Genomic DNA, 26,019 nt, shown 5'->3' on the forward strand with positions numbered 1-26,019 from the left:
AAACAAAACAGAATTGTGTGTTAAGCCACAGTAGATGGGTTCAAAGGACGTGTGAAACAGGTACAGAGTGTGTGATTAAGACTTTGGGATACTGAATTTGTGCTCCATAGGAACACACGAATGTCATTACCAAGTCTTCATTACTTATAAAAAATTATATATCTGAACTCATTCTGACACCTTTCCCTGGGAACTATAAGATTCATTTGTCACTTTAAAAATCCAAGAAATGTTACTACGAAAACATGTGATATGATTTAAAAAAAATCAACACAGTTGTTTCTGTTTGTAAAGATTAAAGATGGAATAAAAATGGTACTCATATGAGTGAATATATAGGCTATTATTGTATATATCTATATATACCTTTGAAAACATATACAAACAAGTGTGTTCAGTGTTATGTGAACCGTGATTGTATTCAGTATAAGGTGCATAATTACAGCTGAGATGGCAAGGCGTACACACTCAGCATTTTAAGTGCTGATGAAAACAAGGACAATCATTCAACTGGGATGTTGACAATGATGCTATGAGAGTTGAGGTAAGTCATCAAGCCCAAATCTGGTGAAAGACATACTGACGCCACGCTGCAGTGCTGAAGTTATGTCAAGTCATTGGGCCAAATCCTGATGCACTACATTCCCTCACCCCGTACCATGGGAGCCCCTGAAAATCTCCGCAATTCACAAATGCTATCCTACTTGTGAATAAAAAAAGACGCCAATTTCCATCATGTACGATCACCCTTTGACCTACATACGATTCTTCTTCCTTTCCTTTGTCGCGCTTTAAGTGTTCGTACAGAGTAGAAATTTGAGGCTGCACGGCAGGAGTGATCGGGTCGTTTCGAACTGTGCCTGTAACATTCTTCTTCCTGGCCCTCGAGGGCAGCAATCACTTAAGCCGATGATGAATCGTGGGATGCATTTGACTATGCTGCAAAGCCTATCACAGACGAGCAGAAGTATAGCATTGTACAGAATGAAGGAAAAAGAGAGAGGATGATAAATCTAGAGAGATAGAGAGAGAGAGATAGAGGGGTAAAGGAAAGAGAAGGTGTGTGAAAGGGAAGGCGAGAGACGAGGGGATCCACACAGGAGTGTTGATTGCCAGACTTACCCCTCATCATCCCTTTCAACCCCCCAAGCTAATGGATGGATGACTGCTACCATCATGGCTTCTCACAGCCATTCATTGCCACTTTCAGGGGTGGAGCCTTCCTCAATGACTTGTGCTTTCCAAGATCAGTGAGAACTTCCACTCAAGTAGGAGAGTTACACCAATAATGTGGGCGATGAAACAAAGGAAATAGACTAGAGTGAATTTTTGTTAAGGATAGAGAGACAAAAGATTTATTACCAGGCGTCTGTCAATAGACCAGGCAAGGACACAATCCTACAGGAATCATGGAACAGTTGTCTACACTCCTAATTAACCCATTGAGGATGAGTCCTGAGTGTACTAGGGTAGGTGTCTATGGGAAATGCATGTTGTAGCCAAATCACATCGCTCTCAATGGGTTAACATTGTGCATGTGTGTATGTGTGTGTTTATCAGTTACTTAGTCAGCGTATCTTAAGAGTGTCTATCTGTCAAACAGTTCTCTTTTAAAACATATTTTCTTGTAAATACATAAGTTTGTCTACGATGGTGGTGTGATACTCCAGCAGAATTACAAAATCATCATCCTACGTCTTATCAAAGCACAATGACATCATTACTCCAGTACCCTTTACACTGTACACTACTTCTCTCAGAGTTCACATGTATACACTTACAATTGTATTGTCTTTTTATCTTTCACAATATTCCTCAATTTTCTAAAATGCGCAACATGACATGAAAAAACATTGGATCCATTTCATAACTTAATCTACATGCACAACAGGAAATCACTGATTGCCACATCTCCTGAGCACATTGCTGAGTGTGTTATTACATCTCTCCTACTAACATCTATGACTTGAATACTCAAAAGCAATGTCATAATACATTCATCTCACAGCAATGCAATTTCCCAGACATTTTTTTTCTAACATAGTCATACATGACAACATATATGACAATCATGTGAAGGCAAATGTGTCCTACTTTTTGTGCATCCTGAAACAGATAAGTTGAGCTGTGAAACCATAAACCTCCCTTAAGCCCCTTTTACACTTTCACGGATCTCGTCACAATTCACCTTGGATCATCGCTCCGGGATTATGTCTTCTTCATTATCGTATAGACATCTGGGAGGAATCTGATGTGATTCTTGGCACACTGACATATCCCTGGAAAAATTCAGCTTGCCACCCCGAAGTTCAACGATGAAATACCATCTGTGCTCTTCCTTATAGGCACCATGTACCACCATGTAGCCTCCAAATACAACCTGGACACTTTGTGAAGACACCACAAGGTTGGTATTAACACCAGTGTCATCTGGGTTTGAAATTTTGTGCACTTTGCCAATACAAATGAATAACCATTGCGCAAGTTGCCATGCAAGGGACATCAATGAACATACTTCGTCTATCATTTTTAAGACAACAAACTTGCCAAGATGTTTTTGACGAGATGCGGCAGAAGTCAAAGAGTACTATACAAAGAAAGGATCCACCCCTGAACCAATCTCCAGTGAGTCAAATGAAGGCAATGAATCACCTATGGTAACAACATCTCAGTCATTGAAGCCCACACTTGAGAAAAGAGTTGAATAAAGGCTTGTCATAACTACTCCCCAAGGTACATGTATCTGCACGAATCGGAGTTCCGGACAATGTTGTGCAGACCGATCCTTCATGCGCCCAGTACCCGTCCGGAAACATATGGAAATAGAGCCTTCTCTTCAGGTGCTCCACATCAAATGACCTCGCTACCAATCCAACTTCAAAATTGTAACAACCTTGATACCTTCAAATCTGAAATGCAAGATTATCTTTTCCAGCAACTTTGTGAATAACAGGTGACATATTGTTGGAGCTGGAAGCCTTTGAATGTCCTAAATGATGCTATATAAATGTTGTTCATCATCATCATCACCTTAAATCAGTTATGTCTGAAGTGCAAGAAGACACCAGGTATAGGTCCAGTGAATTTCTGAACTATAAGACACCTGTCAACATTCTGGGGATATCCCAGTAGACATTTTACACCTTCGTGTCAGGACTGCAAAAGGACTCAGTAGCCTCCATCGTCCTTCTTAAAATCAGTGTTGGCTCCATATGCTTGTCCATGCAGACGCCCAGTTCAGAATGTGGATCAACCCGGATTTTGATGCGAGATGATCCTGTATGCGATCCGTGAAAGTGTGAAAGGGGCTTTGACAACTAGATGGAAGACGGGAGGAGATATCGCTGGGCGTCTCCGATACCATCACCACGGGGATAAACTATTTGTCAGGTGATTTTCACATTTTCGCCCAGACATTTCCATCAATGCCAATATCAACGATGAGAACGGGGAAAACAATCCTCATTCTCTTCTGGGGATTCACTTGCATACGAGTTTTGCTGAAGCCTTCAAACAGTTCACACTCTCACCATTCAAAAATCTCATTGCTGCATATTTCGTTGTTTTTCTGCATGTGGGAAAGCATTCACTTTTTTTTCCATTGAAAGAGCAAACAAGAAAGCAAAAAAAAAAGTATACCTAAAATATACAGATGTTGATTAGTTCAAAAATGAATTTTCCATGCAAGAGCAAAATTTTGCTAGTATGTTTGTTTGTTTGTTTGCTTTTTTTGGTAAAGGTAGGAAAAAATTCAATGTGTTTCAGAGCGGGGAGGAAAGAACATGAGGCAAGGTCAGAAAAAAAATGTAAGGAGGATAAAATAAGTGAGAACGATAGACAGAGGTTTAGACAGGAAAACTTTGGAAAGAGAAGAAAGAGAGAATATTGAGGCCACTCACACTCAAAACTTTTGAGAGTTGAGACTTTGCCCAATTTTTTACTTGGATTTCTCTCAATGTGGATGCAAACTCACCGCCCCCCCCCCATCAAAAACCTAAGAAGCACAAAACTCTTAAATTTTGTGAGTGCGAATGTGACAGAACAAACTCTTGCAAGCCTTACTGATGAGACACCCACTGGCTCTAATAGACTGCAGCTACAGCAAGCTGAAGCAAATGGAAGCCACCTCACAGGTCCTGCCTCCAAGCAGAGTCTCTGTCAAAAGTACCATGAGATTTTGTGGCATTGTGGTTTATTGCTTGCAGACAAACAAGCAAAATGCTGCAAGTTTATATCTTGTGGTATTTGCTGTAAAATATTCCAACTAGAAAAGCACTCTGAGAGCGCAGACCTCCGCCAAGCATGCAGCTCATTTCCACCACTGATCTTGTTCTTCCATAGAGATATCGCTGATTTCCACCCATACATATTTTATATAGCATTGTGCCGAAAGTCGCCTGATTTCCCAATATAAAAGCCTTTGTTACGTCATAAACCCTCAGCTGCACAGTGCGCCTCGCCCTAGCAGAAACTAGAGCACGCACTTTAGTGCGCGCAAGCAAACCTCAAATACGCGCTGCCTGAGCTCCCAAGTTCATTGACCCTACCTGCCAAAATATCAAAAATCCTTCATAAATTCCTCAAAAATTCTTGGATCACTACCAAAAGTTAATCGTTTGTTACTTGTGTCATTCTCAACCTTTCCTGCAAATTTCATCTCAATCCGTTCACTACTTTTTGAGTTATTTTGCACACGGACAAACTAACTAACTAACAAACGAACACACAAACCAACGGTAACAAAAACATAACCTCCTCCCTTGGCGAAGAAACCGAAGAGGGTGAAATAGGAGAGAAAGAGGGAGAGAGAGAGAGAGAGGGACAGGAAGAGACAGAGCAAAGAAAATGCATTTTGTCTTCGGTCAATGAATCCATTAGTATCAAGTCAGGGAAAACATTCGGCTAATTTGTTACAGACTCTCAACACAGACACAGAAAATCAGATCAAAATTGATTGGAGCTGTATCATCATTACATCAACATTCTGTCCCTAATCCTCCTCCTCCCCACCCCCCCCCCCAAAAAAAAAAATCTCCTGGCCAATAACCCTCGTAACAAACAAGAACCATTCTATGGCCCAGCCTGGAAGCTCTCGTTAAACAGCACTCCAGGAAAGGTTAACAACATTCCACAATGAGGCTTCATCATTCCAATTCTCTCCTCCCTCAACAGGCACTTAATTAAGCATTTTTGTCCACATGGGCTGTGGGAACAGGTGAACTACAGTCCTGGATGTTTACTGGGCCATGAAATGGATGTGGGCTGAAACCTGGTGATTTGTATTATAGCACCATTTCAGAATGAGATCAAATCAATTGCATCGAAATGCCAGCCAGCATTATTGACGCAAATTGTTTTCATGTAATGGAGAAACTTTGTATTTGACGACATAGACCACCACAATTAGGGAGCAATAGAAAGGGGAATGAAGAGATCAAAAATATTAAATTTCATGATACATAGTATTTTATCATTGTTTGACATTTAAAGGACACACGAATGGAGTCTACTCATGGCCATTAAACCCTCCAAAACAACCACATTCAAATGGCACTGCTGAGATATGTGTGCGAACCTAGGAAGATATACTGGATGAATTCATGCCAACACACCACTGCCGCCATTAAACTTTATTAATTCATATTACTCACAGCTCATAGAAGGTGCATGTAAAGTGACGGTGAAATACCACAGCATTTCGCATGGTATTTTATAATGTGAACGCAAATACAACTCAAGAAACCCATCAAATACTGTTGTATTTAGGGTGGTAGTTCAAACTTCATACGAAATGTGCATCTATAGGAGATTTGAGTGTGATTCATGTCACAAAATACCACTGATCATACAGCCGTATATAATTCTTATGTGACCTGATACACTTTGCGCCTTTTCTTGTTGGAGAAATGTGCATGCGCAATGCACACCAGAAATATTATGGTATTTTGTGAATGAGACCTGTACCAAATTACTGTGGTATCTTATACCATCGATGGCATTTCGCCAATCAGAATGGTGCCCACAAATTACTACGCTATTTGATACCATGGTGATTTTAATGTGAATTACATCCAGAGTTGTGGGATGCTGAAAACTAGATCACTGTGAATGCATTGTGACATAATCCTTATATGTCTTGCATGACAACAGGTGTTCCCTGTCATGTGTCATACATTCAATATTCTCATCTTAGGGCGGACGTCCACTTGGGCGCGGACAGGCTCCGGAAGGGTTGCGGAAGCAAATTTTGTTATTTCGGCATCCTGTCCGCGACAGACGCGGAATAACTTTGTGAATCGGCTTGTCCTGAGACATTCCTAGGACTGTCCGCGGACTGTCCGCGGACTGTCCGCGGACTGACTGCGGACATTCCTAGGAATCACTCCGGAAGAGCGCGAAATACCTTGGAATATGCTAATCGTAGCCGGGCAGCGCGGAAACATCTAGGATTACACCAGGAATGAACGCGGACAATCAGGATGCCTTCCGGACAACACAATTTAGGCATGCGGACAAACTGCGGACAATACCAGGAAAATGGAAAGGTATAAATTTGGCGCTGACTTTGACTTTTCCTCATTTGACTGCTAGCCGTCATTGATGCTCCTTGTTGTGCTTCCGCAGTAGCGGCTGATATTATATTAATATGATTGGTCAATATTATTTGATAATAGAATGTGACCACCGATAGTCGAAGAATAGGATTGTCTGCATGTCGGCTGACGACTCATTTTTTTTTTTGATTTGTCTCATCTGGGAGAACAATTTTTTCTCTGCCTACAGTCACATGGATAATATTCGCAAACTTTTTGAACCATATATATTTATGTATATCATATATATATATATATGTATATGTAATCATGTTGATGAGGTAGTCCACGTTTGGGCAAGATAAAAAGATAAGTAACAAAACTGCAACAAAGTTCATGCTGTATTCACCAACGGTTTATTTCTTCACAAGAAATAAACCGTTGGTGAATACAGCATGAACTTTGTTGCAGTTTTGTTACTTATATATATATATTCTTTATTCCCTTTTTTTTAGACCTGTGCTTTATCCATCGTGAAGTATATACATGTTTTGTCTGATACTTCTGTATAGAGCATGCCAAAATGATCCTAATCATTAAATTTGTGTTTCTTTCTCTGATTTTTACCCTTGTGCATCTCTAACCCTCTCTTATTTCGATCACTTTTGAACATTTTTAAGTCCGAGAATTTTTTTTTTTTCATGCTTAGAGCTTACTAGCCTATTGTCAGTGAAGTGTAAAAATGGGGAAATATTTTTAACCTACTTTAATTTACTTTTTTGGGGGGGGGGGGGGTTCAGCTGGGCTGTCAAATTGGACAATCGAGTTTATTTGCAACTAAAACAAAAAGAGAAGAAAATTATTAGGTAATAACAACTACGAAAATCATTCAGGTAAAGAATATTTCTGAAATGATTTGTGATGCTTAATGTGCACTTAAATATATACACTCAGCAAAAACAAAAGAAAGACAGAAATTTAACACTTTTTCGAGTTCATGATTTATTGCTTTTTCTCTCATTTCACTTGAATTTTGAAGTGACAGAAAGTTCTTCATTTTCCTCCATCAGCTTTAGCTTTCATTGTTATTTTGGGCTTCAAAAATATTACATTGTAATGAGACCACAGGTATATCTTTGCAATTGAATTCATGCTTTTTAGTGTGATGAATTTGTCTTTTGTTCTAATATGTTGTATCATTAGAAAGCATTTACGTATGAATAACAACTTGTTCATGTTTATAAAATACATTAACATTTAGCCAAAAATTCTATGCTTTCTTTTTCTGAGTGCACTTCCACCTACTTTTGTGATTTTCAGCTGGGCTGTCACATGGGACAACATAGTTCGTTTGCAAATAAAATACGAAAACCACATAAAGGAAAATGTACTATAGTAAGTAATAGGAACCAGGAAAGTCACTCAGATGAAAAATAATTTCTGAAAAGATCAAATCAAAACAAACTTACTAGGAAATTAGGGGGCTGATTTCACTTCTTTCTGGTTGCTTTTGGCACAGTCTCTACTACCTTCTTCTTTGCCTTCTGGGACCGGAAATTCTTTAGATATACCTGTTCTTCATCACCAGACGAAAAGTGTGCCTGTGATGGAGATATTTGCATGGGGGCCTCGCCTCCCTTCTTGCTCATTTTGCGTTTCATTGGCATGACGGTCGCGGAAAGTGTCGACATTTTCGTGTCTCGATCACAAAATTTCCGCATAGGTTCCGGACACTTGCATATATAGATCCGCATCGGCTCCGCGCTGTCCTAAAACATTCCTGGTGTCTTCCGCTTTCATTCGGGTAGCTTCCCCACACCGCGGGATTCTTTCCGGAGCGTGTGCGGAAGGAGCGGAAGGGTTCCGGACAAGCGGGACATCCTCAGGACATCGTCAGGACAAGTCGCGGAAGGTGTCAGGAAGTTCATTTCCGCGTCCAAATTTTGGTCTCGATCAAAATTTGGACGCGGAAATTTTTCTCTCTCCCGAAGGTGCGGAAACGCCCGGACATGTTTAGGACAGTGAGCGGACACGTTCAGGAACGTGCGGACAGGTTCCCGAAGGAGTGCGGAATACCAAATTTGCATTCCGGGGCTTGTCCGCGTCTTGTCCGCGCCCTAGTGGACGCCTGGTCTTAGTGGCAAGCAAATGTCATACCATTCTTTTGTAAGGACACATGGATATCACATGTTCTCCCTGAGCTACCCCACCAGCAGTTTAGGCAGCTAAGATGTGAGTTATTGATAACAATAATAAAAAAATAATAGCAAAAATAACAGCACTAATGATTATTAATGTCATTTAAAATATAGTGCTTAACGCCACTGACTGCTAATTTTCGTAATAGACTGTCATGGTGACAGTTTATTCTAGAAATGGTTTTTAATAAAACTATTGTTTATATTTTGTATCATATTCAACAGTACTTCTCATTAATTACACTGATCAACATTTTCATGTTAGTTACTTTTATCCCTAACTCACATTTTAGAACTATTTAAAGCACTAAAGCTATTTTTTCTGCAAATGTTAGAAAGGGGTTTTAATATTGTGGATATCTCCAAGCACATTAATACAGAACCAGAAGTTGAATTGAGATACAGAATATCATAACAAACATTTTGATATGATTCAAAATTCAATTTAATCACATTCATCAGATCTGTTCGATCTCTCATGAGAGCACAGTTCTCAATTGCTTTTTAGCTTGGAAATGAAAATAAAGAAGAAATGTAACACTTCCAGAATCCTTCAAGGCATTCAGTTAGTTTGTACAGATTAAAAAAAAAATGCTCTATAATGATTAATATACAGAAGAAAATTCTATTTCCATAATTGATCGTTCTTCCAGACACACAACGATTTGTGGCATTTACTGTAGATCGTGAATCTATTGCGACGGTATACGCCACATAATTAGTGAGGTTTTTATTTTGGGTGCTTTTCGCAAATTTAAAAAACATGCGAAAATATCAACTCTGATCCCCGACATGAATGTGATGTGCACGTATATTTCTCCGTTCAGTACTGTACAACACAGTCGCAAATTTAACCACTCGCAAAATTGTTGGGAAGTCCCAATTCATGAAAAAATTAGACTCACTAAATATATGGTGTATACAGTATCCCCTCCCTCCAATAAAAAATGTATGGACTTGTCAAATGTCAGTCAGTAATTGAACAAACATGATCACATCTAAGTCCTGACATGAGACAAACTCATGAGCATTTTTTGATGGAACACTCTGTAACAATGTTTCTTTCAGCTTCATTTGTATACAATTTCTATCACCTTTGAATGGATTCATTGCAATAAAATATAATGGATTAGGGGTGGGGGTGGGGTGGGGGGAGGCAGTGGAAGTTACTTTGAAAAAACAAAATCCTGGCAAAAATTTGCCAGTCAGCCGGCGTGTAACTGTGCACTCTCTCGGTGCAGCTTGCCGGAATCCAATTTTCATTTGCCCCACGGCTGGAGGTGGAGATGAGTGCTCAGGTAGCGCCACGACAGGAATGTCAAACAGACTGTAATGTAAAAATCACAGAGATGTGTGAGAGGAAATATTGCCCCTGGGGCTCATGGCTCTGGAATCAACAAGCCAGGGTGGGTGAGAGAGAGAGAGGGGCTCCGGGAAGTCAATCCTGTCTTTGTGTAAATCTGATACACAATCTGTGGGCCACTCAGAAAATGCATTGACCTGTTATAGGAGCTGGCGAGGTAGATGGATTCATTTTTTTCCCCCATTTTTTTTTTTTTTGGGGGGGGGGGGGGAGGTGGTGAGTTTATATCTTTCAGTCTGACGTCATGGAATAAATACCAAATGTCATCTATCACCTTTCAATGAAAAAGCCATGAAAAGGGGATAATAACATTACAGGGCATGATTGATGCCTGAACTTGTCTGCGTGTGTGTGTGTGTGTGTGTGTGTGGGGGGGGGGGGGGGGTGATTTAATATGCCTGTAATGCACATAAGGTACATACAACATAAGCAGTCAGATGTTTTGAATGGGGCTTGTATAGACTACGAGGCTTTGTTATGTAGCTCTTTTTGCGTGTGTGTGTGTTTGCATGTTGATGTGCACCTGACTGTTTGTGTGTGTGTGTTTGTGTGTAAGTGTGCTTTTGTGTGTGTGTGCATGTATGTGCATGTGTGTTGATGGGTATGCTTACAGATTCATCAAATCTTTGTGTGCAGTGAACCTCTCAGTCCCACACACAGCTCTCAGCGCCCTGGTCCTTTGAAGTAACTGGAATGGATGCCGGAGGGGTCCCCTTTATTGGGCTGCAGAAATGGGTCAATTGGAAGCGACGTTCCAAATGTTTCCTCTTCTGAAGGTAGTCTGGGGATTAATTGGGTCAACCCATCTTACTTCTCTCTTACTTCTGTCGGCCCATCTAGAGCTATTTTGCCTTGGTAGGAAGTTTTTCTCCCTGTCTCCCCCCCCCCCCCCCCCCCCCCCCAGTGCTGATTAACACCCAGTTTAGTGCATCTATTTTATCATCTTTTATTCCAAGAATCTCTCTTACCAGCATTCCTCACATGCCCTGCAAGGTTGAGGGTACAAACTTTTGATTAATTTTTTGGCACAGGGGCCATTTTAAAGTGAACTAGGCTTGTATAAAATTCCATGCTTTTCAAGTATTTAAGTACAATGCTTAATATCTCAAAAAGTGTTTGCATGCTGGTCCTTTTACAATACTTGCAAAGGAATGTCCAAACAGGATGAAAAAGAGAGCGAACAGAATGATATATGAGCTTTTGATATTCCAGGAGTCAGAGCAACTCTTATAGAAAATACTTTCAATATTTGATGCATTTACAACTTCCTATCAAAATCTGAAAGATTATATCAATAAAGAGCATTTGTATATCAAAACCTTTCACCATATATAACATTACCATACAAATCTATAGGAGAACACACTTTAGGTCTGGTAATATCACTTACTCCTAAGAAACAATTATCTTCCAAGTATCTTTCTAACAGATATCTTTCAGTAACCACAGCTACATGACGTATGTATTCAAATAGTGTTGATAGTAGTGGAATGAAAATCAGCAGATACTGTCATACAGAGTTTGTATATCCCTGTTCTTGCTATAATGCAGGGATCACACTTAACTTTTTTTTTAACTAGCTAGGCGGACTACTTAGAATCAATTTTGACACTGAAGCAATATTTTGGCTAGCCAGACGGACTAGTAACTTCAGAATTTTATGATTTTTAGCTAGTCTGACGTGATTTCGGGTGGCCAATGGCCAGCGGACCATCGCCAATTACGAACCCTGTAATGGTATTTTAAGCAAAGGTACAGTGCATTCTATCTTGCAGTACATGATAAAGACATGGCATGGGGTTTCAATATGAGATAATTCTTCTACTCTCTTTCTTTCTGACTGTATTTCAATTTTTTTTTTTCTCTTCCATATCAGCCTGATGATATTTGGTGCTCTTATCACGCTGCATGGGAAGAATAATTGTAAGCGGAACTAAAATCATAATACCTAGACTCATACGTTTCACTTCATCTCACACATGACCAAAAAAAGTGCCACGTAACTTTGAGCAGTGCACGACACATCAAACTGCCATGCAAACTTTTGAGATCATTTTCCTCAACCCACCAGACAACATTCTTGACAAAATTTTTACCTCAACCCACCAGACAACATTCTTGACAAAATTTTATGACAACTTTGGTCGGGCTTGCAGGATTAAGTGGTAAACAGATGTTATCATTGTGGGAAAAAAAAAAAAACAAACGACAAAATACAAACAAACAAACACGTCAGAAACAATTTCAGCTTTTACTGGGCAATGCAATACTTTCATGAATATGGCAGTTTGTAACTCCTCCAAGCACATATGCACCATCAATATGCAGGAAGCCAGACATCATCCATTCCAATAAATGGTAGGCTAAAGAGACAAATGTCTTCACTCCTTCCAGCAGTCAAGTGTAAGTGGCACTTAACGGGCAATGCGGTGAGTTGATGGAGGGTGACAGCCATGCACGTTTCTGTGTCGTGAAAACGAAACCTCAATGAAGAGAACCACTTTACGAAGTCCATTTGGGGCTGGGACGGTCAGCTGACCTGACTTTTGGCGCATTAGGAGTGGTCATTGTCTACACAGCACTTACACCCTGGGGAATTGTCCTGTCTTCCCTTAAGCTAATATCTGGCAATTTTCAGCCCAAAATGCTGATGTATTTCTGGTACATCGCCCTTTGATAAGCGAGATAGCAAGGCATTTCAAACTTATTGTCAAGTGTCTTGTAATTTCCTCAATGTTTATGATGGAATCAAATGTATGAAGCATGGTACACTGTACAGTGATCAATGCTATTTATAAACACTGGGGAGCAAATACAGCAGTTTGAACATTATGGTTTAACAAAATGAGGTTTCTTTAAACATTTTCCTTTCTATAAAAAAAGAAAAAAAGCTATTTGCTCAAAACAAAAACATTCACTTCCTTAATGCAGGGAAACAGTGGGTTCAGATTACTAAAACTTTCATTGAAACTGGGGCAGATATGGAGAAGAATGTACAAAAAAACAGACCATTTTTTCACACATGTTGTTTCATCTTTTAAAAATTCATTTGTCTATCCCCTTCTCTGGAAGTTTCCACAAAAATCTCAAAATTCTACTTTTTGTTCAAAAATGTAATCAACCAAAATATCATTATTTTTCTTTTGTTATTGATGAAAAGCACTAAGAAACAACTTATTGTTGGCAACAGTGATGTACAAATGAAATTATTGCATTGTAATGTTTCTTACTACAAGGGTATTGAATAAAAGTAATAGATAACAACATCAGAGTAATTTGCCTTGATTTGTCCTAATTTTCAATGATTTGCATTTTCTCCTTGGGCAAAGTCTCCTGTTACAAGTTTAAACATTCCAAGAGTTTAGTAGGTGCCTTTGAATGTTTTTTTTCCCTACATTACAATCAAACATCATTATCACCTCTCTATTGATTTTCAGGTATGCTATATCATTGAATACCTGAATGTTGAAAAGCCTGACAGTTCACAGGTTCCTCTGCTTAATACATCCAAATGACACAAACAACAGGAAAAGAAAGCTGTCGCTTGAGTGATTCAGGCTGCAGCCAACGTACTGTGAGCTCCTCATGCAAACTCGCTAAGACACATTTAATTACCCCAAGTGCTTTACATGGCCTTGAGAGAGCTGAGAAGTACAGACAAATGTCTTCTCAAATCATTTCTTTTTTTCTGTGACCAATTTGGATGAGAGAAATGAGAATGGGAGAGACAAAAACAGACATCAAGAGATAGGAAGGGACAGACAGAGAGAAAATCTAAGAGATTGGTAAAATATGATTTGGAAATATGGGAGAAAAAGAGGAGACAAGAACTATATAAACATTGCCTTTATCTGAGTCAAGTATTCCCCATGATGTTCTTATTCTAAGATAATGTTGAGGGTTCAAACAGAAAAGAAAAAGAACAGCACAAATAAGAAGACTATAAAGAAAAGTGAAAAAGGAAAAAAAAAATCCACCAAAACTAGGTATGGAGTCAAAAAAATAAAGAGAGAGAGAAAAAAATTCCATCAGCAATTGGTATGGCGTCATGAGAGATAAGACTCAGAAGCAGGATGACTCGGGAGATGGCAGTTCCTGTCATCTCTTAGAGAAAATATGTCACAACTTTAACCCTAACTGCACTGGGGGGGGGGGGGCCTCGGAGGCCCCCCCCCCTCGACATTTCGCACGATTACTCTGCAACACGCAATGCTCTCGCCGCGATGCTCCATGACTTTTTTCTTTTGAGTTTCCTGCATATTTTGACACCAAATTTGTGACGCCCGGGGGTACGGTTCTGAAGTTACATGACTTTTTGTACATGCACGTGAGGCCAAAAAGGGCTAAAAAATGTGATTTTGTGTACAAAGTCAATGCAAATTGAGTTTTTTCGCATGGTTCATATAAATATGCTTATTTTTACTCTCAATGGCTAAAATTAGTTTGTTTTAGGAGTATTATGCTTCAAAAAGTGTCTGTGACAAATTTTGTTACAAAAAATAACAAAAACAAAAGGTCGAAAAAACAAAGAAATACATAAGAAATTCATGAAACAATAAAATAAATAAGAAATTAATTTTGATACCGAATTTTTTTTCAAGAAAATTTGCTAAGAATGCCACAAAGAATAATTATACCAAAAATGAGCACTTTTGGAGCTTTATTTACTGATTTAGATGAAAGATTCTGATTTCTCGCATAAATTATCATAATTAATCAAAATAAAATAAAAGAAGACTATTTTCTAAAATTAAAAAACACTATCTTGTAGATTACATCGCACACTTCCATTGTGCAAAGTTCCGCGGCGATCGTGCGATCCACGGCCGAGATCTTAGGGGGGGCCCTTGAGGCCCCCCCCCCAGTCTTTCGAGCTACCAAAATAGCCCAGTCTGTTTAGGGTTAACCTCACAGATGTATAAGGCATACAAGAGAAATAGACAGGTAGAGAGGGAGAGAGAGAGAGGGAGAGAGACATAGAGAGAGAAAGCTTCGACACATACACCACACAGCCCTGTCCATAAATAGCGGCGGTGACAATGCATACCGTCCTGAACACAACAATTACCCAGAATGGTGGGGAACGCAATCACTGGGATGAGATGCCTGACAAAGGCAAGCGGGTCCCCAAACAAGTGACTGCTGATAACGTGATAAGGTCGCGGAGAACGGAAACAAGACACCATACTACCTTGTCCTGGCGGAGCAGATTTCATCAAATTACTCCCTGGCCGCACCAGCAAAACCCCCTTCGACAAAATGCATTCAAAAAAATTCAAGATTTCCTGGACAAGAAAGACTGCCGCAATAAATTAATGAGAACACTTTATTTTCTTTGGTTTTTTCCATTTTGTGTTGGACAATTTTCCAGATGAAGGGTCCATGTTCTAGTTGTTGTTTTTTTATCAAGTTAATCCAATAATAAGCCAGACAGTTTCAACACCTCACAATCTTGAACTCTGTGATATTATATAACACCGTGGCTAACCAGTTTGACTCTTGGGTCATGATGAAAAGGGCATCTTCCCAAGTGCTCAGGTAGGCTTCTATGCAACACATTCCCATTTTAATTCTTAGCTGATTGTATGTACATATTGTCTGTGTGTGTGTCTGAGTTTTGTGTCCGTGCATGTCTCTGGGTGTGTTGTATCTGTGTCTGTGTATCAACATCAACAGAGAACAAACAAGAATGTCCCACAGGAGTTAAGATTTAGGCATTCTGCTTCCCTAGGGCTTCACAGCAGGGGCACTTTATTGGTGCAATCACATTTACATGCAAGAAATTTGATTGAAAAAAAAAATTGATTGAAAGCCTTAGCATTAATTTAGAAAGCTGAGCAACCATACCTGTAATGAAACACTCAGATAAAAAGGCATACTGTCTTACTTACAACTGTAAAAATTCACATCTGAAAAGTCTTGCATACATACCACATCAGCATTCACTCAAACGTGTATACACTGCAATGTGACCATGTGATATCACGAACATGAAACACGTTAAAAAAAAAATTTTTCCAATCTGAACACCTTCTCACACAGTTAAAATTTTGACCTGGAGAAGCAGACATGTTTTGCAATAAGAAGTTTTTTTTTCCCTCCCTCAAAGCAATACTAGTTTTACTAAAGAATGCTTTGTATTGAAAAGGTATTTACCCCCTCAGAGCAATAGTTTCATTTCCTAAGATTGACAGAAGCACACGTGGTATCTAGAAGGTATTTTTCTCCCTCGAAGCAGCAATTTCATTTTCCAAGAATGCTTTGTATTTAGTTTTTTTCTTTTCCTCCCCTCTTTACTGTAATTCAATTTTCTATGATTAACACAAACAGGTTTTGTATAAAGAAGGTATCTCTTTTTCCCCCCCAGTGGTAATTTCATTTCCTAATATCGACAATGTTGCTCACTGTAGCATACTTGCGGACAGATGGTACATCTAGGAATTACAGACACAGATACAGCTAAACAAACTACAGTCACACAGACAGACAGACAGACAGACAGACAGACAAAGAGTCGTCATAGGTGACTATCAAAAGAAAGATTCATGGAGTGGCATGTATTTTAACTCAAGACTGACATCCATTGAGGGGGTGGGAAACAATGTTTACTGATGTCTTTACAAATTTGAGCAAAACAAAAAACTCCAAAACCCACAAACACACAAAGAAGGACTCTCAAGGACTATGTGTCACACACTTTCCCCCTCCCTCTGTGCTCATTTTCTTAACATCCATATTCATGTGACTGTATGTGCACAGCTTTTCCCCCAGGCCCAGGCTCCTCCAACTTAGGAGGTCATAGTGTCATAAAGAAATCAGCAGTGATTGACATGACATTTAGCAGGTTAAATAATGCAAATAATTTCATTGAATCATCTTTTTAAGGAGCTTTCCAAGCCCAACCGTGAGAGTCGCTATTAATAAGTTGTACAGATTGTCCCTCAGAAATGACATTAAATGGAGATCCCATATGTGAGAGAGTAAGGAGTCATGCATATAAAAGATCCCATGTCATTCAACAAATAGTAAGGCACAGAGTGCTAATCCAGTGAAGTGGTCCCCCCCACAACCCACACCAGAACAGGGACAAATGATGCCGACCACTCATGGTTCTGCCCAGGTGACTACCAATACTGAGACTCCAACTCTCCCGTTTTCGACGGGAGATCCCGCCGAAAACCCATTTTTGCAAAATCTCCCGTTCTCCCGTTTGAGATTTAATTTCTCCTGCCCTGGCTCTTTGTCTCCCGTTGGAAAGGATTTCTTACTTTATTTCTATCGTGTGTTGAAAAAATAAGCCTTAGATAGCACTAGAGAGCATCTAGAACTCTAGGAACTTCGCGCATCGCACACATCAAGTTGGAGTCTCCCGTTTGCTAGGGGTTTCAGGCGGGAGAATCTCCAGATCAGAAGGTCCTTTGGGTTGGAGTCTCTGCCAATAGGGAGCTTTTAGGTTATCATGATGTGGACATTCAGAGGAAAAAAAACCCTGTTCTGCACAAGCCCAAAACTGCTTATCAAAATTGATCTCGCAGCGTCTTGAGTTTTTATGGTCAGTTCTGGGCCATTTCAGCATCTGTCGAATTCACGACGCACAGAGCTACTGGATGCAATAATCATATGGGGGTGCCATTTTACTTTGAATAGGCTGCATCCTTATGTAATCTAAAGCTACTTTGCGACACAACACATGGAGAGAGGAAAACGGCCAACGCAATCATCGTCTAAACATCCATGCCCCAAATCTGACGCTCCCTAATGGCCACCAAATGGTCACCAAATGGTACTAACAACATACACAGTGCCATATGAAGAAGAAGAAGAAGCCGTAGGGAGAAGGGAGAAGTGTAAGCTATGAGACTTACCAAAGCATGTTTCCTCTGGCTAGACTCGGACTCCTTGCGCTGTACCTCAGCGTGCTCCTCTCGTAGCTCCCTCAGCTCTCTCTGAAGCTTCCTGCTGGCCTCCTGACCTCGTAGCTCCTTCTGATGGACAGAGCTGTGGTCACTGGTTGACCGGTCCAAGGAGTCCCGCAGTCTCTCCACTTGGTTCTGGAGAGCCACGAATGAAACAGATGAAACATGCATTGAGTGGTACACTCTTGTCATACACACACTATTGAGCTCCTACATAATTTGTATTTGCATCATGAAACTTCGTGAACATTTGCATCATGAAACTTCGCGAATTGGAGCTGACGGCCTTTTGTAGAGCATAAAACTTTCGCAAGTTGCCACTAGCATTCATTGCATTGTGTCTAAAAAAACCTTTTGCGTGCATTTTAGTTTCGCGAATCTTGCCTCATTGTGAAATCCTCAAGAGTTTCATGCAGGCGAAAATTTCTGGTTTTACAGTAGTATCATGAGAGTAAGCAGATAATTCTATGAAGTTACATTCTACTTTTCCGGAGTATGTCATGATATTATTTGGAGTATGACTGTCTGTACTGAATGGGTACCTACACCATGTAGGTACTGCTTTTTCAGGGCTAAAAACAGTACTATTGGCTATAGAATCAGAATTTGAAAATTTAGGAAGCACAAAGAATGCTGCAGGTTTGTTCACTTCATTTTCAATTTTTGACAACATGAATTAATGATGCACCACAACATCAATAATGCAAACACATCACAGAGAGAAACCCTGGTAATACCATGTACCACATACTAACGATTATATCCTTTCCTTCAAATGCTTAGCTTTAAAATGTGTCACACTAACTTTGAACAAATTCATTTGACCAGCGGAAAAAAAAAAAGGGTAAACATTTTGTGTAGAAAAAAAGAAGACAGACAGACATAATGAAAGAGACTTGAAAGAAAGTGGGTAAGAAGAATCTGGGCTCAATGTAATCCCTTGATCAATCAACATAACACACAGCACGTCCTACTGTCCACTTCACCAATCACATTCACCATCAGGCTCACTGGCATGACTCTTACCTCCAGTTTGTTCTTGGTGGTCTGCTCCAGGTCCAGCCTTGCCTCCAGGTCCCGTGCCTTGGCCTCTAGTCGACTCATCTGGGCCTTGTCCACCATCGAATCTGTCATGAAGTCCAGCTTGCTCTGCAGTTCCGAGATCTGATGATGCAAATCAGATTGATTTGTGATTATGATTTGAATTATGATTTCACGTGGCCGCTAAATGTACATGTAAGCAGCTGTGAATGTTTGTAGGAATGCAACCAAAGGAATGGTGGCTTTAACCCTAAAAAGACTGGGCTATTTTGGTAGCTCGAAAGACTGGGGGGGGGGGGGGGGGCCTAAAGGGCCCCCCCTTAAGATTTCGGCCGTGGAGCGCGCGATCGCCGCGAAAATTTGCACAATGGTAGTGTGCGATGTAATCTACAAGATAGTATATTCAAATTTTCCAAAATAGTCTTCTTTTATTTTATTTTGATTAATTATGCTAATTTATGCGAGAAATCAGACTCTTTGATCTAAATCAGTAAAGAAAGCTCCAAAAGTGCTCATTTTTGGTCTAATTATTCTTTGTGGCATTCTTAGCAAATGCACTTGAAAAAAAATTCGGTATCAAAATTAATTTCTTATTTATTTTATTGTTTCATGAATTTCTTATGTATTTCTTTGTTTTTTGACCTTTTGTTTTTGTTGTTTTTTTAAACAAAATTTGTGGCAGACAGTTTTTGAAGCATAATACTCCTAAAACAAATTGATTTTAGCCATTGAGAGTAAAAATAAGCATATTTATATGAACCATGTGAAAAAACTCAATTTGCATTGACTTTGTACACAAAATCACATTTTTGAGCCATTTTCGGCCTCACATGCATGTACAAAATGTTATGTAACTTCAGAATCATACCCCCGGGCGTCACAAATTTGGTGTCAAAATGTGCGGGAAACTTGAAAGAAAAAAGTCATAGAGCATCGCGGCGAGAGCATTGCGTGTTGCAGAGTAATCGCGCGAAATGTCGAGGGGGGGGCCTTTTAGGCCCCCCCCCCCAGTCTTTTTAGGGTTAAGTCCTGTAAGAAGAAGTAGGGAATGCGGATAAATGGCTGCTGCCAGGGGAATTGAACCATAAACCTCACAGTTGAGAGCCAATGGTCTCAGTCAAGTGAGCCACAAAGGCTCTTGATTAACTCTACAACTGCCTACACTGCAAGTTTAAAACCATATCTACACATAACCATGCACACATTCAGAATTGGCAGAGTTAAGGGATGGAATTGTCTCTCACTTGGGTGAAATCTTCAGCTACTGAAAAGCAGATTGACATGAAACATGACTGGTTTGCTTAAAATTGTTCTGTTCCACATTTCCATCCAGCTTGTGTTGCTCTTAATGGGTTGTGTGTTTGACAAAAACTCCCAAAATCGTAGAAGGTAATTAATTTCTTCTGTCATGCTATGTTACTGAATTTCCCTTCAACAACTGTCTAGGTTGTTGTGTAGAGTCAAATATTTATGTTTCTGTCCGCAGTCCTATCATACATTTTGCTGATTAGGGTTCCAGTAGCAATGACCTTGTACCAAATGTCTAAAAAATAATGATTAAGGGGGAAAAAAAAGAGTTCTGCTAAGGCCCCATTCATAACAAGAACAAACAATCCATTCAAATATTACTCAGGTCTCAAATCTGCTTATATTCTCAACACCCCTGCCATATCTATACAGTTAACTGAGTGGTATTGCAGAGATAGAAAATAAATCAAATATTCATTTGGTGGGAAGCTAGAAAGTTGTCAAGTCAAAGTAGAGTTGAAGGCACTGTAAATGAAAGAAATATTCCACTCAGTGAAAACTACAAAAGTTAGCAGGTCACATCATGAATATGTGGTCCTGCTGACAACTACCACTTTGATGAGAAACAAACTAAAACAGCCCAAAGAATCAGAGCAGTAAATCAATCCCTCCCCACCAAAAAATAAACAAACCCAACAACAAAAAAAACAAAAACAAAACAAAACAAAACAATTTTTTTTTTCTAATTTCCCAATATAGAAGTCTTTTGTTATGTCACCAGCTTCCAGCTGCGCTGCACCTCGCCCGAGCAGGGCACGCACTTATGAGCGCCTATGTGAAAGCTCAAATACGTGCAGCTTGACCTCTCAAGTTCATTGACCCTATCTGCAAAAAAAATTAAAAATCCTTTAAAAACCCATAAAAATTCCAGAATCACTACCAAACTTTGATCATCTGTTCCTTGTGTCATTCTCAACTTTTCCTGCAAGTTTCATCCAAATCTGTCCACAAATGTTTGAGTTATCTTGCACACAGACACACAAACAAACAGACAAATGCCAGTGAAAACATAACCTCCTTCCTTGGCGGAGGTAATAATCCTCACCTTCTCCTGTAGTTCCTGTTTCTCTGTTGACATCTCGTTGATGGTCTCAAGGTGTTGATGGATCTTCCCTTGCTCCATAGACATCTGATGGAGAAAAGAAACAATACTCACTCCAGCTGACTAGATTTACTGATATGGTTCATTATCTACTCTACCTGAATGACTGAGAATGTTCACAGACAAATACTCAGTCAGGCAAACCAACTTGACAAATGAGTCTGTATGACTTCAATACATTGGCTTCAACACTTGTCCAGAAATAGGTTATAATGGCATGAGGTTGATGAACAGAGTGGGAGAAAGATTGAGAAAAGAAAGAAGACAGAGCGAAACAGACAGACTGACAGACAGACAGACCGACAGACAGACAAATAGAAAAGACAGATGGATGGACAAAGACAGAGAGACAGAGAGAGAGGGGGGGGGGATAGAGAAGAGGGGGATGGGGAAAGGGGAGAGAAGGAGAGGGAGGGGTGAAATGCAAATGGGGGAAGTGATATGAATTAAGACTTTTCTTCACTTTCTTGGCAACAAGAGATGACTTGTAGGGCCACAAGCTGTCCCTGGGGGTTCCGTGACATTTGCTCCTGCGACGGTTGCTCCCATGAAATATCTGCACGCTAAGCCAAACATAAATTCTACCTGCAAACGTAACCCTACTTCTAATCTTAATCCTCACATCAATTTAAACATAAAACCCTATCACAACCCTAACACAACCCTAAGTCCTTGGAGAATAAAGACTGCAGTAATTGTCGCAGGCGCAAATGTTGTGTCACCGTCCCTTGGGCACACTGTCTGGCCACCTACAGTGTACATACGTACCTGGTGAATAAGGGCGCGGTGTTTCTTCAGGAGGTCATTGAAATCCTCCTCCTGGTCCTCCAGTTTGCTTTCAATCTCTGTTTTATCCCGATTGGCCATGGACAGCTTTTCCTCAGCCTGATGGGAAAACAAAACAAACAAAATATCGCAATTGAATATATCTATCTATCTATCTATCTCTTTTAAAGTTTTGGCCCATAAACCTAGCACCTGTGACTTTGTGCCAGCTTTGTAACTCTATGTTCAAGTTCCCTTGGTGTAAAGTTCCCTTGGTGTAAATACCACATAAGATGATCATTTCTCCTACCCACCCCCCCCCCCCCCCCCCCCCCCCCCCACCCCCAATAGATCAAGCTAAATATTTTTGTTTTCCATTCAAGTGACCCTCTGGTTCTTTCAGCAAACAAGTAAATGCTTTTCCTCAGCCCTGAAATATGATCAATGGAGACAACGCAGTCTTCAAATGACTGTCACTTCAGCTTGCCTCTCTGTACCATTTCATAAATGATTACGCTTGGAAAAGTTGGTACATCCGTGCTTTCTGTGGGAAAGCAAATTGTCAAGAAGATTAAATTAATACTGGGCAAGTTGATGCAGCCTTCATTCTGAAGGGTCACAGTTTTCTGGCCTTTGCCTAGGGTGGAAGGAACTCACGTCAGCTTTAGCCCTCATCATGTCATCCAGCTGGGTCTGGAGTTCAGACAGCTCGGCCTCCAGGTTCTGCCTGCCCTTGACCGCCGAGGCTGTGGCAAAGTGAGCATCCTCCAACTGCAAGGAGACAGAAAAAATATGAGAGTGAGTGAATGGCTCGACATGGGAAGCATATACAGTGGTACCTAGTTATAAAGAGGTTGGATATAACAAAGCCCTTTTGTAACGAGGCAATTTGCAGGTCCAATCTCTTTATGCTGTAAAACATGACATTTTTGCATGCATTTTAATTTCTTGAATTTCGTGAGAGACAAGAATCATGATATTAAAATGCATGCGTAAGTTCTTGTCTACACCATATGCACTGAATGCCAGTGGCAATTCGCGAATATTTCATGCTATGAATATTTCTGGTTTTACAGTACTTGTATGTTTTTGTCCCCTGATATAGTGAGAAACCTCATATGACAAAGTAAGTGTCATGGATATTTTTACTTGCACTACAATACAACATCATAAATACATATGACAAAATCAGTGAGATTTTTCCTTTTGAGTCAAAAGGAATGGAGGGAATCCATGCCTCAAAGAAGTCTCCTGACAAATCTCGGAGAATTGGAAGCTCTGTTTTATGCAGCATAATACCCACTACAATATCTATCTCACTGTCATTTTGACCCCATTTCTCCTCTTTCTCTCTATCCCATCTCAACAGCTGTCTTCTATTATCCTTCCTCTCATTAATAACATTTCTGGCAATTAATAATGTAATGCTTTGCTAAAACCATAGAGTATATGTGTGCCATACTATGAAAAAAAAAACCCAACAGTACTAACTGTCATTTTTGCTAGAAACTTGTTAAGAGAAAATACTGCATTCCAAGCCACCATTCTGTCGTGTCAACAGACAGCATGAGGGTGAAGACAAAATTTTCTCCTGGATGTACACTTTGTATTGAACATTTTTGGATTTACATTTAAATGATCTCAATGGAAGAGAAAAGATTTTTTTTCTTTAATAAAAGGATATATGCATATACAACGAAGTCTTTTGATAAGAAACTAGTCTTGTCACATCACCACCAGCCTCCCAAAGTGAATTTATGTTCAATCTGCACTGTATGCTCTGCACAGGAAGCACATTTAAGCTGCATCAATAGTCAATCGCATCATTGGGTGTTATTTTCCTAATCCCCTCCTCCAAGAAACCTTTGTTTTTCTCTACCCGCAAAACATGAACTTATCAAAACATCTTATGGGCAGACAGCATTTTCCCCATCAAATCGTACCGCCTCACTTCAAAGGTAACATCATAAAAAAAAAAAAAATTGCTTCTCATCGTCACGACAGAGCAGACTCCCACCAGGCAGAGGATAGTTATTGCCTCTTTCACCGCACTTATACTCACAAAGGAGATGAAAGTGAGAAGAAGGAGAGAGAGGAAAAAAGAGAGGAGGCGGTAATGGGTTTTAGCAGTGACTGATCACCACTTTATCCCTAGGTGACCATTACACACCCATTTGAAAGCTATCCCCCAACATTGCTCCATGCGATCTTCACTGCATCACTAATGGATGAGGTGCATGAAGGCAGACATGTATGAGACAAGAAGAATTTGAAAAAAAAAGGAGAAAAAGAAAAAAAAAAACACCCCTGATCGGATCAGCAAGAGATCAGGAAATGAGACTTGTGCTGAGCGGAAACGCTTGTAGCATCAAGACCTCAAATCTGATAAGGCTTTGAATGCCATGATGCACCATCCCTTGATCATTGTCACCTAGGTAGTTGCATTATTACAGAAAGTATTCCGGAATCAAGGCAGAAAAATGAACAGCATGCAAAGAGGAACATACAGGAAACTATCCATCAATAAAAAGAACAAAAAAAAAAAAAAAGCTTGTTTGTGTTATATGCTTGAGTGACCTACAATCACTCGCAGACTGTGAGCTAGTTTGTTGCCTTAATGTCTTCAATGCATGAGACTGAGTGCCATCCCCCCCCCCCCCCCCACACACACACTTCATCTTATTGTCAGTTTGGCCTTGTTCTAAACAGCTATGTTAGAAGAACTTCTAAAAATGGTAAAGCAGCTAAAAGGGTCCAAGGTTTTTCGTCATGTTGTTTAAATCTTCACCTCATTCTTCAGCTGCTTCAGCTTGGCCCCGCTGGGCGCGGCCGCATTCTGCCGGTCCAGCATCGTCTGGGCATCCTTCAGCAGGGCCTTGGTCTTCTTCAGGTCCCGCCGCAGCCTCTTCTCCGAGTCCCGATCCACGGCAGCTGGCTTGTCCAGGAGCTCCTGGACCCGGCGCTCCAGCTCTCGTTTCTCCCGCATCACTGACTGGCGCTCCTCGTAGTCCTCCTCCAGCTGTATCTCCATCTGTTTCACCTGGAGACAGGAGCAGGAACAACAAGAGATCATTTCTTTAACACTGCTGAATATACCATCCTCATCCTCGTACTCTACAATGCTGTACAACCCTTTAAGGCCTTAACTTGGGGGATTTTGGTTTAAAGTTGTAGCCTTTCTAATCTCACAATGCTGGATGCACAACTTTTCACTTTTTCTGGAAATGAAAATGAGTATCCTACTATCTGCAAATCAGGTTTTGGACATGAGAGATGAGGAATTGCATCTTGGTTTTGATGTATACTCTGAAAGATTCTTGACCAAGCACTTGTGCAAATTTATTCATTCTAACATGACATCCAAAGTATTTTTGAACATCCAGTGCGATACTTTAATTGTAGATTAACTATATAACAGATTAACCAGAAAGTGTAAAAATGAAAACTGAATGTAATAACTTCCCACTAAAAAGTAAAAACATGGCTTGATTTTAATTTTCCTGCCAAGGGTCACATTAGGTGAGATGTCATTGGAAGCATCGGTTACAGGAAGCCATATCTCTCAAATGGTTGTCCCAGCACAAGGAAATTTGTTATCTAAAACTCAACATAGTAATTTCAGCTGACAGGTGTTCAATGCTAGTGTCAATGTCACACTCTGGTCTTATCTGAAATATTCTTCAACCAAATGAAGAGGAAACTGCTACGTGTACTTTCAATGAAGGAGATCCCCAAGAAATTTTGTGAAGAATAAATCTTACAGCATCCATTTAACGGAGTGTTCAAACCTACC

At 40.1% G+C, this 26,019-nt stretch overlaps 1 protein-coding gene across 8 annotated transcripts in view; it reads right to left on the bottom strand.

Moving 5' to 3' along the window:
* The window catches only part of LOC139718987 (unconventional myosin-XVIIIa-like), a 226,393-nt gene that overhangs the window by 20,078 nt on the left and 180,296 nt on the right, over positions 1–26,019 (bottom strand). For all 8 annotated transcript variants that reach the window (XM_071630437.1, XM_071630462.1, XM_071630457.1 and 5 more), the window contains 6 exons: positions 25,015–25,266; positions 22,884–22,997; positions 22,230–22,346; positions 21,405–21,488; positions 19,037–19,174; positions 17,960–18,145 (listed from right to left, as the gene is read on the bottom strand). In XM_071630437.1, the coding sequence (XP_071486538.1) occupies positions 17,960–18,145; positions 19,037–19,174; positions 21,405–21,488; positions 22,230–22,346; positions 22,884–22,997; positions 25,015–25,266 (891 nt within the window). The remainder of the gene's footprint in view (positions 1–17,959; positions 18,146–19,036; positions 19,175–21,404; positions 21,489–22,229; positions 22,347–22,883; positions 22,998–25,014; positions 25,267–26,019) is intronic.

This window comes from Diadema antillarum, unplaced genomic scaffold (assembly GCF_040938485.1).
Source record: "Diadema antillarum isolate AM-2024a unplaced genomic scaffold, OU_Dant_1.0 scf00000008, whole genome shotgun sequence".
In the NCBI taxonomy this organism is placed as follows: Eukaryota; Metazoa; Echinodermata; class Echinoidea; order Diadematoida; family Diadematidae; genus Diadema; species Diadema antillarum.